We start from the raw sequence: 18,910 nt of genomic DNA, 5'->3' as shown, positions 1-18,910 counted from the left end.
GTATGAGAAGATATTTTAACTATTTGTTGTCTCTTTCTACCTACAAAGAAAAGTAACTGTCAAACTCCAAATTGATTTTGGAGTCCTCAAGCGGGAATCGTATGAAGCTCCGGCTTCAGAGATAATGGCATATCCATATGACATATCCAGTATTGTTGCATGGCAAGAAGCGACACGCTAGCCAATTAATCATTTGCTCTTATGGAAAAGTTGTACATTGATTGGCTACCTCGTCGCCTTTTGCCTTGCGACAAGTGTTGTCGCGTCCGGTGTGCAGAAGCCATAATAAGTGATCTTACGTATAGAGATATTAGAGATTAGAGATCAGTGATCTATTTACGTATAAACATCAGTTATTGCAAAGTAGGCAAAGAATAATGTAATATAAAAGTGGTAATATAATTTAATAGTAAATGTGTGTGATATAATTTTCTGAATTTGAAACAATCTCCAGAAAAAAAAGATAAAATCTACAAATATATGAAGACTGAAAATATAAAAAAAGAAAAATTTGAGAGAGAACTGTGATATTGCGTCCTATCTCTGTAGACTGAAATTCATTTAAAAAATACAAAAGAAATTATGTTTTATGCTGATACTAAGTAAACTATATATTATGCATTGATATTTTTTCTTCTCTTACAAGTATTTTTAAAATACTTGTAATAAAAAATGATATTGAATCTCACACAAGATAGTTATTTAGATAACAGAAAAGTAAGATAAAATAAGTTTTATATCTCATATACTTCTAAAAGAAATAAAGGAATAATGTCAAAACAAACAGGCATACTAGAATTTGATAAATGCATTTTGTCTCGATTGTGGTATACATCTTTAAATATTTCTCAAATAAATAATGACAATAATTTCTTGAAAGAATTTTGTCATAATTGCATTGACTTGGCAGAATTAAAAGTTGTAGTTGAAAACTTAATGTGAGTAAATATTTTTTATTAATTATATCATTTCTTATTTCTTTTTATATTTGACATGATGCATATATTTATAGACATTCTGCTGATGAAGAACAATACCAATGGATCGCCTATATATTGCTATGGAAAATCATGAATGACAAGTCTTCTAATATTAATTGTGATATACAGCGCAATATTCAAATACAATTTGACTATATACAAATAAAAAATGCTATAGAGCTATGTGACAATGTATCAGATTATCCACTTAAGGTATTTTTACTAGCAAAGTTTATATCTTTTGTTATTTTACATTATTCTTATTTTTAAAGAATTTTATTTTCTAGGAATTTATGATATTTTTCCAAAATGCAAACATAGAACATATTACAAAAAACACTTCAAACACTATATCCAAACAAATTCTCACATTCCTAAAGGAAAGTCTACAATTTAATCCAGGAATTATATGTTGGATTATAAAAAAATTAATATCCACAGTTCCAATTAAATGCAATATTGTTAGCAATTTACAAGATATTTATTTTTTCACATTGAAATCATGCCTAGAACACATTCCAGTCAGAAAAAAATGGTATTTAAATCATAAAATGCTTGAATCTTATTCTCCAGAAACTGATTCAGTTATTTATGGGAATTTTTTAAAAATTGTTTTGTGTGTATTATCAAAAATGGATGTAGATACGAATGCAGAAATAGAATTTTTAAAGATAGTTTATCCCATGCTTTCAAAAGCATATCATGTTAAAGATATTGAACTTGCATTATATTCAAAGAAAAATGATAAATTATTCAAAGAATGGTTTTTACTTTGGAATGAAACATATGCATATTCCGAAAGTGCCAGTACTTTATTTGTAGCATACAAAATCAGTGAAAGTATATTCAAATCAACAAAAAATTTTAAAATACTTTTATGCGAACAAGGATTACTTAAAAGAATAAGTGCAAGGAAATTACATTGGTTAAATGATATTTTGGTAAGTCTCAAATATTTTAAAGTTTAATCAATTTATTATTTTAATTAATTTAACAACTAATAAATAAAACATATTTATTTATAATATATATTTAAAAATTTTTTTACACAACATTTATATATAATTATAAATTTATATATATATGTTGCAGGATATATATTATGTTTTAATTATGAAAAGAAAATATAGTGAAGTTGAATTATTGCTCTCATGTGATTTATTAAGGAAATTATATCCAATTTTATTATTAAAAGTATTAAATGATTGTCCACAAGAAGAAATCAACTCACTTGAAAACTGTGATAATGGTATTTTCATCTGTGAATCTATCAAGTTTTCCTTAGAAAAATGTTATCCTGATTTATACAGTGATTATGATTTAAATGAATTGTATATGGTCTTAAAAAACTATATTGAAATTGTGAAATATATTTTACATTGGAAAAGAAAATGTTTTATAAAAATGAGATTAAACATCAAGGAATTCCAAAGTTCACAATCTAATATAATTGAACATATATCTGTAAAGCAGATTCTTGCTCTTTTGCAAAAACATAATGTTCTTTCTGTCTTGAAGATAACAACAAATATACACGATCAAGATTACAGTGCAATCACAAATTTATTGGAGAAATCTGGCCAATCTGAAACTTTTCAAGCATATTGTTGCATAATAAGCGCCTTAAAAACTATTTTGTTATGTGAATTTTATAACACAGAACATAAACAGATTGCTAAATATTTTACTGACATGACATCATATTTATCCTCTTTGTTCCCTTTGTCATTGAGGATTCAGACAATAGAGAATATATTTTCCTTATTATTTCTACGTTACGAAAATTTTAATATTACAAATGTCAATCCCAAAGATGATAACTACAATATATCGCTCGAAAAAACGGATATCAGCAAATTGATAGGATATGAGAAGTCAGGCTTTATAAGTAACAAATATATTATAAGAGACATGCTGCATTATTTATGGAATAGTACTTTAGTTGCAACACAAGAAATCGATAAACTACAAATACTCGGATTGCATAAAGAGGCACAACAACTTCATGAAAATATATCTATCTTTACATCAACATTGATGGATGCTAGATGGAAATTGAAATTTTATATGAGATCTCATTTTGTCGAAAACATTGGTATTTCACAAGACGAATCTGATAATGTTACCGTTACAAATAAATTAGAATCTGTAATGTTGGAAAAATTAAATCTTCCACATCACACCAAGGAAGATATGTTCTTTTATAAAGAGGCTAATACTTCTGACGAAACTAAAATTAAATCTGATAGCAGTTCAGAGTCTGGCTTATTGGCCGGCAATACTAAACGCAAAAAACGTTCCAAAATTACTGCAGCAACAGCAGATTTTTTAGCAACAAAAAAGGAACCATCCATTATAAATTTAATGCTGGCTTCAAAAGAAAGCTTAGTTTTACACTGTTTGTGGAGAAATGATTTTCAAAAGGCACAGGAAATAATTGAGGTAATATTACTTCATGTAATAATATATAGCTTATATTATGGCTTTTTGTCATACAAATTAGAAGTCTATATTGAGTAAATATCTGAGTAGTTGTTGAGTAGCTGTTAGAGAAAAAAATAGAGAGAGTTACTCCCAAAACTAATAATTCATATTGAGTAATTACTAATAAAATTGGATAAAATTAACATTTAATAAATATTAATATCTATATATTTCTTATTGCAGTTTCGAATGTTTCATATGCATTATACTCATATTCAGTAGCTTCATATTTAATAGGTTCTTTTACATATTTCTCCTTTTTTAAATCTTTCACAAAAGTGCCAGGTGGATTCATTGCATAATATTGTTTCGCGAATGTAATTCTTTTTTTCGGAAAACAAAATTTGCAACGAAAACAGCAGCAGCACCATCCTGAAGTATGACATATTGTTTATATAATATCTTTTCATATAATAATTTTTTCAAGAGAAAATCATAGTTGATGAAATTACCTCTTTGACACCAGCAGGGTATTGCCAGACAAATATAAATTAATAACCAAATTTTGAGAACCAGCCATGTCCTTGCCAAAATCCTATTTATATGCGTTATGTCCTTCACATGCTTATAATCATATAAAAGGCATTTTAATGCTTTAATTCCAATTTGACTTAGCTCCTCTTTTGTACAGTTGGATTCTTTCAATGCTTCTTTTGGAATGTCCTCTAATTCTTCTTTCTCAGTATAATTCAATACTTTCCCATGTTCTATATTATATTCCAGCTGCTGTTCATATTCCTTTTTGAATTTCTCATAATCGTATAACTCTTCATCGGGACTTTCCGTCTCTGCAAGAGTAGATCTCTCTTTCAGGGTTGAAGATTGATCAAAAATATTTGTGATATTTTCACTAGTAGTTTTTTGACCATATTCATACATGTCATATTGTATCTCTTGTGTTTTTTCAAAGTATTCTGTTATTTCTGCTTCATCAGTTACAATATCTCTATCCTTCATAACTTCAAAAAAATCCATTTCTTTATCTAATGTCGTGTCATAATGGTTTTCTATCTCTTCACGTTTTATTCTAATACCTTTTATATTTTGTATACGTTTGTCTATTAATTTAGTAAAAAATATTTTTTATATATTTATTTTCCCTTTATTTAATAATATAGGCGATTTACGAATAATATAAATATATATATTAAAGATATATCATTTATTAACAGTTGTACCATTTCTGTAATTTTGTAATCTTCTCAAATTCTGTATACTTTTTTTGCTATTATAAAAACTTGTATAATTAATTGTCTTAATTGATGTTGTATAGGCAATTGTCGTTTGCCTCATAATCTTGAAGAAAGAGAAAGAGATAGAAATACTAATTTAAAAAAGCATAGATTTAATAATTTAAAAAAAAAAAATATTGAAATCAATAACATAATTTGTACTTTATCTAATTCATGTTTAAAACCAGCAATAAATGGTTTGTCTTCTTGCAAATTAAATATTTCTTTTGCATATGGTTGCATGTATAAAAATACATTTGAATATTGTTTTTTCTTTTCAGCATTATGTTCATTGTAATATTTTACATGAGAATGTAACGATTTGTATCTTTTGTCATCTGCAAAAGCTTTCAAATCTATAAGATCTGCTGATTGAATCATTTCATTTTCACTCTCTTCATCATAATTCATAACATCTAATGCAATGTCAAAAACTTTTGCATCCTGTACATCAACCTATAATAGATAATTTTTTATTATAATTTTAATCAAAATATTATAATATATTACATATTATAATATAGCACATCAATTATGGAATACAAAACATTTGCTTTAAATATTTAACTGTATAAGAAAGTGCTTGCAAGATACAAATCTTGATTATTAGGAGAATTATAGTTGTCTTTTGATATGACATTTTAAGTTTTTCATAATATATATTCACAAACATGTTATGTTTGTTAGATGTCCCATATGGAAAATACGCAAGTAGACGGCGAGATTCGATTTTCAGAAGCGTTTTATACATTTAAGCAGGATATATCTAAATACTTTTATACTTCAAATACAATAGACTCCTCTAAAAAAGATTCAGGAACTTCCATATTAGAGGTAAGCTTCTATATACATATAATTTTACTTACTCAGTGCTAGATATAAGTGTCACGATATATTTGCAGACCATAAGATTGATTACACAAGAAGCTGTACAGTCCTCTATCAAGCAACTCGAAACATTTCTAGCATCTCAGGAATTACATTTACGAATGTTAAATACAGATGTAAATAGTAAAAAAATATTAACTTTTAGCGTGCTCGACTTGAGTTTGACTATTGGCAAAACCCATAAGATATCAAGTAACCTTTGTGATGTAGCCATGAAATATTTAAAATCACATGAAACGTTTGATGGCATAGAATATGCGAATTTCTTTTTAAAGATTTATCAATTGTTTTATGACAGTAAGAATAATATGTCTGTAACAAATATACTGTGTGACTCCAGAATTCCATTGTACATTAAGGAGTGGAAAGAAAGAAACGACATTTGGAGTGATTTTGAGAATAATTATCGCTCATTTCGCAATCTTGAAAGAACTGGGATTGTCTCGATGCAATATCGTGACAATAATAATTATGTTTTAGGATTAAAAACGATAAAAAAGGTGTCTGATATTTTTAACAGTGATAAAAGATATTTCCAAAATATTTATTCTTATCTGCAGCTTGTATGCACCATTATTCCAGACATTGGTAAGTTTGTGTCTCTCTTTTTCTTTGTTCGTTTATTTTAGATTTATTTGTCCATTAAATCAATTACGAAATTGAAAATATATTTTGTTTCGTGTTAATTTGTGTACATTAATTTGTTATTATGTTTTTAGATGATGCTAACATAGTGACAGTGTTTGATTTATTAAAGACACCATTGTATTGTTATTTTGGATATCAAATATTCAACTTGAAGGTAGAACCGGACAAACTTGAAACAGTCGCTTCTAATTTGCAAGTGAACATAATATATAGTATACTTGTAAATGCATGTCCGAAAATTTCATATTATAATGAAAAAAATTATTATAATAATGTTAAGGATTCAGGATGTATCATATTGAATCAAAAACGAGAGGAATCGGTATGCGAATCGATTAAACATATACAGAGTGTTTCAAAGTTAAACGATCAAACTTTGCCAATATTTTATGAATAGAAATAAGAAAAAAATATTATACAAACATAGGCTTGGAAACGTTTTATTATCTTTATATGCATTATATGTTATATATGTTATATATGTTATATATATAAAAAAAGAAGTTTGTTTAATTTTCCATTTCAAAGTGTCATTCTCAATTCCTGAAAAGATTAACATCTTTGGGAGATTTATTTTTAATTCAGCAAATGCATCATTAATTCTATTAGTTCCTGTCGTGAATTAATTTTGAAACATCCTGTATAGATAATTTTTTTTTTTAATTAACTAATTAACAATACAATGATATAGTATAATTTAGAATTTATTATCTTTACAGAATGTAAAATATGTCACAGACCCAAATCAATGCATTTCAGAAATATTGAGAGAACTTCTACAGGTTCTTTATGATGTAAGTCCGGGGCGATTACGTCTAGATAGTTCATACTTAAAAAATATTTCTAATCATATGGCGGTGCGAGCAGTGTTAAATAAGACGTCAAGTCTCACTAATCTCGATCTCAGCGAATTGTCTGTAGGAAATGAAACGCTGACGTTTTTCTTAAATATTTGGAATGTTATGTTCCTTCATGCAAATCTGGATGTATGGTCCAACGATCCGCCTCTCGGCAACTTAAGGCGTACGGTTTCCTTGATGTCGATCGGCTATATGATTGGTGATCTAGGTCTGGTAACACTCGCCGCTCTCAGATCAAAGCTATTGGGCTACCATGCGAATGATTTGAAGTTCTTTATGTCAGTCGAGGAACTCAATGAATTAGCATGGCAGGACTTAGATCTTGTACAGAATCCAAAAGTTATCTTCGCTATGGTTAACGAGCTTTATGGCACGCCTGAAATTCGTGTAAGCTACGCTCGATTAATTATTTGATAAGTCCGAACAAATATGATCAATATGCTCGACGTTGTAGGTGTACGAGACTGAGAAGTTAGACGAAAACTTGAATGATGCAATGCGCGATTATGTCTCTCATTACTTGTCAACGATGTCATTTGGTGATGATTTTACAAATAGTCGGACAATGAGACGGAAAATCAGCTTTACTGATGTTATACAAGAACATTATCAGAACGCGTTTACACAAAATACTGGCGTCAGTGTCAATAGGAATCTCTCGCCGGATGGATTCGAAATATTAAACGAAAATATAGATTATGTTACATACAATTATACATACGAAGTAGTATTAAGATATTCTGAACATGATATATCTAGGATCAGAACTACCAGAAATACTATGGAATCATCACTTTGGCAAATTCGGACGCTAAGATCTAGTTTATTGCAATATTTGGAACGCCATTGTTGGTTACTCTCTTATCTTGTACAAAGGATGCATAATGAAAATTCGACTATTTTGGAGAATAATTACGATAATATAAAACGTACTGCGTGCCTCGAGAATCTTTTGAATTCTCCATGGGTCAATAAATTAAAATTATTATTTGACAACAATCAAACTCTCACTGCTATTCATGACAGCATACCCGTGCATGAATTGTGGCATTATTTTGAGCAAAGAGGAGAAGATCGTAGTATGCAAAATTCTTTAGAGATTATAAATGCTTTACCTGACAGCGTCGTAAAATACGATATAGAACTACAGCGCTTTAAGGATTTAATTCTTATTTACATACTCTCCAACTTAGATGTTCTATCTGTCACGAAAATGTTGCAATACTTATATCAAATCAAAGATATACATATATTAGTGCAGACAATATTGCATAATGTCCACAAATGGCCCATGGATATATGTGAGCATGCGTTATATCATGCATTGCAACATGAGCATAGTTTCAAATTACCGGCTTATTGCAAGCGTCGAGTAAACGGCATCTTGCGCAGAATAACAATATTTCATAAAATGATTCCATATTTAAACAGATTTAACAGTACATGGTACGATATCATGTACTGTACCGAAAAAATAAATTCATTTGAGATTATTAAATCCTTGATTTATACAGATCAGTTCGAATTGTGCTTGGAGTGGCTGGAATGTCAAGCATTCTCTTTAAAGATACAATATCCTATGATCCAAGATTTTTTGATAGGTTTATTAAAAAACAAACAGCAAGACTTTCAGCAAGCTTTAAAGGTATGTGACGATTTGGCTCATAAAAATTGTATCTGTAAGAGTTTTTACCGTTTCAATAACAAATACTAATACTTTAATATTTTAGTTTCTTCAGACATTACCAGCAAGTCAATCGGTAAAAATATGCAAAGGAATTCTCAAAAGATTAGAATCCATTAATGCATTGCAGTTTGTCACTAACTATTTATTGGAACATTGCAAAGTAGCAGATCAATCCAAATATAAAAAAATTTTAATCAGTTTGGAAATTTTGAAAATGTTGGAGAGTAAAAATAGAACGCCATATATTCATCTGATAAAAGAACCATTATTAATGCTGGAACAATTATTAATGAATTGTAAAATTGAAAGTATTCAAAAGATTCTAAATACGTTACATGGAAATTTACAGCACGCCGATATAAGCATCAGTAACCTTGACAAAATTATAAGATTTTATGCTAGAAAATCACTGGATTTTCGCGTATCTATTCAACGTGATAGCATCGAAAGTAAAATCAAAAATATTCCACAATCTAATTTAGAAGCTGAAAATAATGAATTTATTATGCCTATTAATGTGCCTACAAAAGAAGAATGGGTACCTAATGATAAGGTAATTCTCAAAAACATATAATAATGTTACAAGAGATAAATATTCTCTTTTAATTAAATTGCATGTCAAGTTTTTTTAAAATTATCAATAATACACATCCAAAATACACATACTCATATTCTTCAATTATTATATTTATATAATAAAATGTTTGTTTTTTTTTTTTTAATAGGCAAGAGAATGCAGTTGCTGCAAAGCTGTAATATTTTCCATGTTTAACAGACGACATCATTGCCGGCGGTGCGGTCGTGTTGTTTGCGCCATGTGTTCTCAACATCGTATGCAAGTCGCTGGTTATCCTAATTCCGTATTCGTACGCGTATGCGACGATTGCAAACGTCAAACGGTATTGCAAATGCACGCGGTGCAAAATGTCTCTTCGACATCCAACAGTGAGACGTTTGATTGTTGGCGATTGACGAGAGATGAGAGACACAATCGCACTATAAGAGAAGAATTCTCGTTCGAGTATGCGCCAAATATTTCTTTGTGTCTCGCTATTCTTAATTTGCATTCTGATCACAAGATGTATACCAGGTAATAACTTGTAAATTTTCTAATATAAAGAAATTCCACTTGATAAAAGACAAATGTAACAGATAATTTGAATAACAATAATATTTATATTATACAGCTTCTTGCTAGATCGTTGCGATGAAATGAAGCAATTGCTCCTACCTGTTGGCAGTGGCAGAATAAACCCTGAAGTTGATCATGCAGTGATCATTAAAATGATACGTTCTCTATTGGTCGCAGCTAAGGTGAAATGTGCGAAACTTGGTTTTAATACCGGTCTCACACACTGCGATCGATTCCTTTCACAAGTGGACCTCATCGCGACTCTGATCCAGTCCGATTGTTTGACTCTGATACCTATGGATGATCTAGACGAACATACGTTGAGAAAATTGCGTGATCTTCTTACTGAGAAGGAACAATGGACATTAGCATTGGATGTTAGTACGAAAGCGGGACTGGACACACAGGGAGTTTGGGCCGCATGGGGTAAGGCCTGTTTGAAGGTAGGATATTTAGATCAGGCGAGAGAGAAATTTCACCATTGCCTCGACAAAATCGTATATGAGGATTTTGACGATTGGGTCGTGTTATCTTATTCCAAAGAGTTCGAAAAGAGAGAATCAATGGAAAACAGCACGATTGTGCCGAAGAAAGACAAAATTGCGAATGAGAAAAAAAGAACAAATGAAAGTGATAATAATTGGAAGAAAAAAGATTACTCGAAGTGTCGGCCTCTAAAGGATCCACCGTTATTGACTGAACTTTTGCAAATATTAGATAATTTGAGTGTATACCGATTCCAGATACAACAGTCGTCTCAATCTATATCCCACGCAACGCAAGAAATCTTTCATACACTTCACAACCTCAAAGCTCTTAGCCAAAATCAATTTAATACTAAATATCTGACTCCTATTAATTTAACAGTTTACTACCAAGAAAGTCTGTATTATCTATTGACATATGGAAGCTACAACTCCATCTTACAGTTCTTTTTGAAGCATAAAGAATTTGATAAATGTCTGGTATATATCTTAGAAAACGATTTAGAGTGTGATTTATTTCTTAATGGAGTTTATTTATATTGTTTGAAGAATGGCGACATCGATAAACTTCATGACGTGATGAAGACAAAAGATCCCACTTTGTTCATTTGGAAGAAGTATTTAATATTTGTTTGTCATTTCATGGAAAAGAAACAATATTGGCATATTTTATATCAGATACAGCTCTTTATGAAGGACTGTATAAGAGCATCGATGACATGTATCCATTTTTATACTAGCGAAGTAAATTCCTATTTAGATTTGCACAACAGGGTACATCTATTACAAGATGCCCAAAAACATTTAGAATCAGAATTGCAAATCGAAAGTTTGAGTAAAAAAAGAAAGAGCACAAGTTTTGCTCATAGCAGTCAAAGTATTCTGACAATGGAGATGGAACCATCGGAAATAGATAGACATATAAACACTTTATGCAGACAAATGGAAATTACGAAATTTTTAGCAAATTGTGAAAGAGAAGACCGAGCACCAATGGAATTTTTAAATCTATTTCCGAACATTGATAGCGACGAATCTCAGATATTTGAATTGCCTACATTATTTGGCAATCAGCAACAGAAGATCCACTTGGCTGTTCTAGCTATATTGTGTGGTCGTGATATTGGAGAAGGATTCGGTATAGCTTTCAGAATAATACAAGGTAGCAATATAATACGAATGCAATATAATAAAATAGTTTATTCCCAATGCATATCCTATATGATATTAAAATTAGATAAATAGAATTAGATAAATAATCGTGTAATGTAATAAAATATAAATTTACAAAATTAAAAATTATATATTATTAAAGTTAAATTAATGTTTTATTAATATTGTATATTTTTATAGATTATAATCTTCCACAACAGAAAATATATTCTTTGGCTGGTCATGTGTTGACTTTAAAAAATGACATAGTCGCGATCGAGCAATTAATCAAATGCTGTCGCAGCTCTGGAGCACCTAATGCACATGTAATTTCTGATCATGTTTTAACACATTGTATGAAATTATTATCGAATCGTTTACATAGTGAACAGAATCCGGCTCTTAAAAATCAAATAGATATTCTAATCAAATTAATAATTGATACAAAACTTAGGGTAAGATTTACTTCATAATTACATCAATATCTATTTATTAATATGTTAAAAGAGAATATCAATATGTTGTTTATATATATTATAATGATGTTTCTTTTTTTAGATAAATGCGTACATTGAAAGCAAGCAATTAAAAGCTGCATATCTTCTTGCTGTTAAATACTCTAGTACACAAGATATAAAAAGAATCTTGAAAGAATCAGATAGACTTGGCCAAAATGCAATTAAAACAATATGCCTTAAATGGCTACAACAAGAACCAAAGAAATAAGCTTCCAAATTTATATTTTGAAGAAGAATTGAGAATGAGACAATGTATATAACTTCATGATTGTTGACTGTATATACTTCATGATTGAAATAAAAATAAATGATCATTAAGATATTTTATAAATAATATTTAAAGAGCTCTTGAATCTTCTTGAATTACACACATTTTATTATTATTATTAAAAGTTATTAAAACACTATATGATTACTATTATTATAGTAATATAATCATTATCATTAACATATAAGATTTGTACATAATATTTGTTACGTTCTTAAAAAATTAATTACATGTTGAATCTGAAATTTTAAATGTGTTATTTTATAGTTCCATATGTTACTTTTGGATACAAAATCTGAATGGAAAAAATAAAAAAGTAGGTAATATAGATGAAACTTGATTATATAATAATAGTGTTTGAATACAGAGCATATTTAAAATGCAAAGATAAAGGAATGTATACAATGAGCTATATATATATATATATATATTTCTGACTTTCTAAAATAAGAAAAGTAAATAAAGAAGTAGGAAGAACTGCTATTAAGAACTGAGCGTTAAAGGTGTGCAGAATTATTTTTGACACAAAAATTTATTCTGTGTAATTATTAAATAAATATTTCTATATATCTTTAATAACGCTCAGCTTCTCTCTAATGGCTCTTCGGTCTACTTATATTTAAAAAAAATAAAATTTATCAAATATATTTGTACAATTACTTTACTTATTTCACATTAAACAATTTTTTTTTATTTTAAAAATATATTAATTGCAATAAAATGTCTATAATTTTCAGTATTGAATTTTAAATATTTCATATCAATAATTAAATTTATTTTAGAAATGACATAAATCAAAGTTTGACATAAAAAATTCACAAGAATTCAGAATTGAATTGATAGAGCTGATATATATAATATGAAGTAATTTTATTTATGTCACTTCTACTTATTTCATTGTATGCCATGTATACAATTTAATTATATTAATATTTCTGTGTTACATATCCATGATAAAATAGTATAACATGTACATTTCTTCTTTAAAAAATAAATATATAAATATAAAAAAGAAAATAAATTTTCTATAAACTTCTATTAATTAAAAAAAAGCTGTATATGTGGATGGAATCTAAATTATAAAGGATAGTGCTGATTAATTATTGTTTATCTTCCATCAATGCTGATAATCTTTCTTCATACTTTTCAGCAAACTTATTATCTATATTCTTAATGGCTGCCAACAAGGAATCCTTCTCACTTTGCGACCAATTGCTACTCCACTCTTTAAAGAGTTTAACACGACATTGAAATAAGCTCGGAGGTCTATCAGATCCTTCACAATCCAATTTCTCCATTCCAGCAACTAGTCCATTTACAAGCCCTGGAGGGCCACAATTTTCGAGTAATACTCGCAGGAAATCATTTCTCTGCATTTCAGACCATTCTTGAAACCATTCTATCATGTAACGTAGTTGAGCTTCGTTTGACAACATGGTAGACATGTTGCTTGCTTAAAAAAATATAAAGATGTCAATAGTCAGCTGTAAATTTCAACAAGCATAAGATATGTAAAATTTATATAATTGCATTTTATATTTTAAATGGAGATAATAACAAAAAATTGATAATTGTTTTTAACAGATTTCGGAAAAGTGTAAATGTTATTGCTATATTTTTATATTTTGTGAGATATAAAAATATAACAAGATATATTTTTTAAACATTTTATACATATATTAAAATATATATATATATATATATATTTTAAAAAAATATTTTTTAAAGATATATTTAATGTTAAACACGACTGTCAACTATCGATTTTCGTAATTAAATAAATAGAAAAAATATATATATATATATATATATATATATATATATATATATATATATATACATAAAATAAGTACATAAAAAATTTTGTCAGGTTAGGAATCTTATTTGATATATAAATGCAACGAAAGTGAAGAAACAAATGGCTTGTTCTGACGGTCGACATAACATTTGCGGAAAATTATAAATTACCAAAATTATGTTTCAGTCTAAGCAAACTGCGTACAAGCTGTCGTCGTTTCGCTCAATGATTATCGTTCTCGTTAAGAAGCGCGTGTTATCAGAGATTTAGCCATTTTATCATTGAACACGACGATGATCCGATAAAAATGCTGCGCTCTGGAAGCGAAACAAGTGGAAATATGGGAATACGGATAGTGGCATTTGAACTCCTTGTTATAAAACCTCGTTGAAAAGTAAATATTTATTAATACACAGAGTAATAGAGAAAATTGACAACTAGATCGATAACTTGCATTTTTTCGGGTTGGCCTCTTCCTTCTCCACAACGGAATCCCGTACAATATCCGAGAAAATTGATCGATTTGTCGTTTCTACGCAAATCGAGTGAAATTTATAGACTATGTGAAGAAGAAGAAAAAGAAAAAAAAGATTAATTCGACATCATTATTGTATCTATAATTACTTTGTTCTCCGCTAATCCGCTCTCGCTGTTGAATTAGTGTGGTTAAAAAAACATTGACATTCGATTGCATGTCTCGTAAATTCTGCAGTAATATTCTTAGATTATTCTTGTTGGATTGAATAGTCTCGAGTTCATAGACACAAACTCCTCCGTCATATATTTTCACTTCTACACCGGTAATACCTTTCACCGTGTTCCGAAAAAAATCTGGAACGTTCATCGTGCTCTGAAAAAATTTTGGAATTTTGTGTGCACGACGCGCGTTTCAAGCATACTGAAGTCGGTCGCTAATATAGTTATTGGTGGAAATTGCGCACTTTTTTTTAAATTCAAAGAAAAATATGCATAAATTTAGATTCGTAACATTTATTAATACACTTTATTCTCTCAGTAAAAAAATTTAGGTATATGATAATTATAACTATTATTATTTAAACATATTATTTATATTTAATATTACAATTTTGGTATATATATTAATATACTATATTTAACATAGTTTATACTTAAAAATAAAATTCAATTGTGTGCAAAGTCAATAACAAAGTATTGCACCAAAACATAATTAAAATATTTAAAACATAATTAAAACATAATTAAAATGTAATTTACGTAATGTTTAGGCAATCATCATTTGTAACTAAATATTTTATTCAGATTGTCCTGTTTTGTCATTTGCACAAAGGTTTCCAAATTCTTCTGATAAATTAGTTACATCGTCAGTGGTTACGTCCCTTACATTTAAAAGATTTTTTATTTTTTGACTCGTCTCTCGAGAATTCTTCCTCTCGAGTAGAGGGCAAAATTGATCGTTTAAAAAAGATGAAATACTTGGAGTATTAAAATCAAGATATTTGTAGTATGTCTAAAACAAAAACAAAGTTTTAATTATTTCAAAATATTTCATGATTTATTATTGCATAATTAATTCTATTATTAATGCATATCTATATATATTTGATATAATATATATATCCATATATGTATATACATATATTTACAATTCTAAACAATTTCAGGATTTTATAAAATACTAAATATAAAATATTAAATTGATTAAAAAATGCTTCATAAATATAAGTTGAAAAAGCAACTATTTATATCATAAATAGAAGCAATTTTTTGCTTGTCAGTTTAATAATATATGTATGTATGTGTATGTATATATACATGTGGATGTATGCATGTATAAGTTATAAAAGATGTTTTATGTACTTTTCTTTCATGTTCACATACATTTTATAAGAAAAAATAATATATTATTTTATTTTGAATAAATTTGCAATTGTGATACAAAAATATAAAGCATATGTAAAAGACATGTATACTTTTTGCAAACCTCAAAATAAGAATCTATAAAATAATTTTTTATTTTTATTGCATGCAATAAATACAAACAAGCAAATTACTTTATCAAAACCAAAAATTGCTTTTAATTCTAATAGATTTTATTTTTTGATCCATGTTTTCAAGAAATTTTTTTACTCGATTTTGTGAGATTTATCCTATTACAATTTGAATTTTCTTTTTAACATTTCATATATAAATATAGGAGACTATATATATTTCAATATAAACCTTAAACTTATTATTCCGTGGATCTATTATAAGAGCCTTTAAAAAATATTCTGCTGCATTTGTTATATCCTTATGGAGAGAATAATAAGTAACTGCAACAGCTAAAAGCAGAGCAATTTGTCGCTCTTTGATTACATGTTCATATTTCTTCAACATTCGCAATAAATGCGGCAAAGGTTCCAGCTCTGCAGTTTCCCAACCAAATTGTATATAAGCAAGTTCTGCTACAAAGTTATAACCTTCGGCAGCCTTTTTAAAATATTTTATAGCTTCCTAAAAATACACTATATATATATTAAACTTTTTTTTCTTTTGCAAGAAAGAAGTAATTGGTTGTTAAAACAATCTAGTGGAGTATTAATAAATGAATAAGAATTGTATATATGATATATGTGGCTGCAAGCGTATATTTCTCTAGAGTATTAATATTTAAAGATTTTATATTGGATTTAATAGTTATTGAAATAAAAATCCTTGTATAATATAGGACTAAATTATATAGCTTGACCTCTAATTATTACTCCTCATTATTGTTACCAATTTTTAAACAGATTTTAGAAATCAAAATTTAATGTTTATCTCTTCTCATGAATTTTTTTGCAATGATATAATAAATTTAATATCATCATTATATTATTAAATTGATGTTATCATTTGTTTATCATGCTAACCTTATAATCCCCGCACTGCTCGTATAACATTGCAGTATAATGCAGATATGTAGTATTATTTGGTGCAATTTCTTTTACAGCATCTAGACATTCTTTCGCTAACAATGTTTCATCTGAAACATTTGCACGTAGAAACATAAGAGCTAACTTTAGCAAAACTCTATAATTTGTTGGTCTACGTTTAACAATTTCTTTGGCGATTTGCAATACTTGTTTTTCATTATTAGTTTTTCTTATAAAATGATCTCTTCCTCTCACATATTTATAAAAAGTCTCCATACGCATTTGTAAATAATAAATTCCAAATACATCATTCTTAGAAATAGCATATGCTATTTCAAAATGTTTTTTTTCCTCAGCTGACACTTCAGCCGAAATATTTATGGAACGCCTTTGACGCCTGAGATTCTTCCCAAGAATAAAATGCCATAATGCACAATCTTGATTTTTTTCTATTGCTTTCTTAGCCATATTAATCGCATTTTTTATCCCATAATCATTTAAACAAGACCAAGTAACGCTTTCGCAACCATATAAGGCACCAAGTTCTTCATTATTGAATTTTTCTGTATCATCAATATTTTCTAAAATCTCTTTTAACAGAATAGAATCTTCTTCAAATTCATATAAAAAAAAACATTTAGTTGAATAAAAAACATGTTCAATTGCTCTTGATGTTCGGCATAATTCTTGCCTACAATAATTCTTAATATAAATATATAGTAAAAAGAAACAAGAAACTTCAAAATATTAAAATAAATATTATGCATCATACCCTTGTTGAATCTCCATTAATACATCTTCTGCTTTTGTAATATTTTTTTTTGCTTCATCATGATCTGCACTTATTACAGCTTTATAACATTTAAACAAAGATTTTATCAACAGTTCTAAAGGACAAGATGTTTCATCTTCAATTGTATCATTTTCATGATCTACAATTTTATTATTGATGTATAATATGGAATGCTTTATCGTACTGTCTTGTATTCCCTTGTAAGTAAATGGACAATGTAATCGCAAAAGCTTTACTTTTATACTTATTTCCTCATCTTCTTCATAAGATGCCATATTTTTGATTTTAAATCAATTTATCATAGAGAATTTTATCTATTCAAAAAATATTCAATAGTTCTTAAATTGGAAGTGTATAAATTACTTTAAAAAAAAAATATTGTTTAATAAAACAATCTAGTGGTTTTAATTGCAAATTTTACATACTTTATTTTTATTCTGTTTTGTTTTCCAAGCCAGAAGAAAACAAAACGGAATATATACCATACTTAATTCATTTCAAATACAGAAATAAAGAAAAACATAAAATAAATTTAATGTTTATGATCAATTGTAATCGAGGCAATCTCGTTGAACAATGTATGTATCTATGTAATATCACAATATATAAATACGATACCTTTTACTTTGCTCTAATTATATTCTTTATTTCTTAACAGATTTCCGTTTTTCAAGGGATATATTACAATTTTTACTGATAAATTAAATAATTGCAACTTATCGTCTCTAAATGTATGACGTATATAGAGTAAGTGCAATCAAGTACAATGTGTAAATCCCCGGAATGCGATGATAACAGAATATATTCTGACTTCCGACTTCTGGCTGGCTCCCGGCAGGAGTGACCGAGTGACTAAAGTCTCTATACATATGTATAGGGACTTTAGGAGTGACGGGTAACCGGCAAACTCCGAATAGAGTCCCTATATATAGGGACTCTAATTCCAAATTGATATTGGAGGCCTCGCGTGGTGACAATGCGAAACTCTGGTTTCAGAGTTACCAATGCTGAGAAATAAATTCTCAGTCTCGATGTATAGGTGTATGTCCATATACGTACAAACACCATTGCATCGCGGTGCACGCAAAGAGAAAGGATAGAAAAGAATC

General features: G+C 28.3%; 3 protein-coding genes across 7 annotated transcripts; 1 reads left to right on the top strand and 2 right to left on the bottom strand.

Moving 5' to 3' along the window:
* The first annotated feature begins 8 nt into the window (after window positions 1-8).
* LOC126848048 (uncharacterized) lies at window positions 9-12,402 on the top strand. Of its 2 annotated transcripts, XM_050588557.1 has the most exons (14): window positions 9-938; window positions 1,013-1,193; window positions 1,268-1,921; window positions 2,073-3,422; window positions 5,384-5,530; window positions 5,599-6,172; window positions 6,304-6,554; window positions 6,952-7,479; window positions 7,547-8,737; window positions 8,823-9,332; window positions 9,505-9,869; window positions 9,967-11,558; window positions 11,750-12,003; window positions 12,107-12,402. In XM_050588557.1, the coding sequence occupies exons 1-14, from the start codon at window positions 772-774 to the stop codon at window positions 12,272-12,274; spliced, it is 7,932 nt and encodes a 2,643-aa protein (XP_050444514.1). In that variant the 5' UTR covers window positions 9-771; the 3' UTR covers window positions 12,275-12,402. The 2 variants fall into 2 exon arrangements, with proteins under 2 accessions (XP_050444514.1, XP_050444515.1); XM_050588558.1 differs by lacking the exon at window positions 9-938 and having other exon boundaries at window positions 1,117-1,193; window positions 1,253-1,921.
* LOC126848055 (uncharacterized) lies at window positions 3,560-4,439 on the bottom strand. Its single transcript, XM_050588580.1, has 2 exons — window positions 3,917-4,439; window positions 3,560-3,836 (listed from the first exon to the last, which is right to left on the bottom strand). Exons 1-2 carry the CDS (start codon window positions 4,437-4,439, stop codon window positions 3,628-3,630), a joined length of 732 nt encoding a protein of 243 aa, XP_050444537.1. The 3' UTR covers window positions 3,560-3,627.
* Window positions 12,403-14,516: 2,114 nt separating the features above from the next.
* Window positions 14,517-18,613, bottom strand: LOC126848052 (uncharacterized). Of its 4 annotated transcripts, XM_050588570.1 has the most exons (7): window positions 18,420-18,613; window positions 18,038-18,115; window positions 17,781-17,940; window positions 17,006-17,699; window positions 16,335-16,607; window positions 14,757-15,621; window positions 14,517-14,664 (listed from the first exon to the last, which is right to left on the bottom strand). In XM_050588570.1, the coding sequence occupies exons 3-6, from the start codon at window positions 17,795-17,797 to the stop codon at window positions 15,406-15,408; spliced, it is 1,200 nt and encodes a 399-aa protein (XP_050444527.1). In that variant the 5' UTR covers window positions 17,798-17,940; window positions 18,038-18,115; window positions 18,420-18,613; the 3' UTR covers window positions 14,517-14,664; window positions 14,757-15,405. The 4 variants fall into 4 exon arrangements, with proteins under 4 accessions (XP_050444527.1, XP_050444524.1, XP_050444525.1 ...); XM_050588567.1 differs by having other exon boundaries at window positions 17,781-18,115; XM_050588568.1 differs by lacking the exon at window positions 18,038-18,115 and having other exon boundaries at window positions 17,781-17,998.
* Between the last annotated feature and the right edge of the window lie 297 nt (window positions 18,614-18,910).

The sequence above is a fragment of the Cataglyphis hispanica genome, chromosome 3 (genome assembly GCF_021464435.1).
Source record: "Cataglyphis hispanica isolate Lineage 1 chromosome 3, ULB_Chis1_1.0, whole genome shotgun sequence".
Classification (NCBI taxonomy): Eukaryota; Metazoa; Arthropoda; class Insecta; order Hymenoptera; family Formicidae; genus Cataglyphis; species Cataglyphis hispanica.
This window is presented reverse-complemented; position numbering and strand designations above follow the sequence as displayed.

Excerpts from the sequence above, each read along its gene's own strand:
- LOC126848055 (XM_050588580.1), bottom strand. The coding sequence starts at position 4,439 with ATGGATTTTTTTGAAGTTATGAAGGATAGAGATATTGTAACTGATGAA. Across the intron at positions 3,837-3,916 it reads ACCCTGCTGGTGTCAAAGAG|GATGGTGCTGCTGCTGTTTT; the intron begins GTAATTTCATCA and ends GTCATACTTCAG.
- LOC126848052 (XM_050588567.1), bottom strand. The coding sequence starts at position 18,076 with ATGGCATCTTATGAAGAAGATGAGGAAATAAGTATAAAAGTAAAGCTT. Across the intron at positions 16,608-17,005 it reads AGCAGTGCGGGGATTATAAG|GAAGCTATAAAATATTTTAA; the intron begins GTTAGCATGATA and ends GTGTATTTTTAG. Across the intron at positions 15,622-16,334 it reads CACGGAATAATAAGTTTAAG|ACATACTACAAATATCTTGA; the intron begins GTTTATATTGAA and ends TTTTTGTTTTAG.
- LOC126848048 (XM_050588557.1), top strand. The coding sequence starts at position 772 with ATGTCAAAACAAACAGGCATACTAGAATTTGATAAATGCATTTTGTCT. Across the intron at positions 1,194-1,267 it reads TATCAGATTATCCACTTAAG|GAATTTATGATATTTTTCCA; the intron begins GTATTTTTACTA and ends TTTATTTTCTAG. Across the intron at positions 9,333-9,504 it reads AATGGGTACCTAATGATAAG|GCAAGAGAATGCAGTTGCTG; the intron begins GTAATTCTCAAA and ends TTTTTTTAATAG.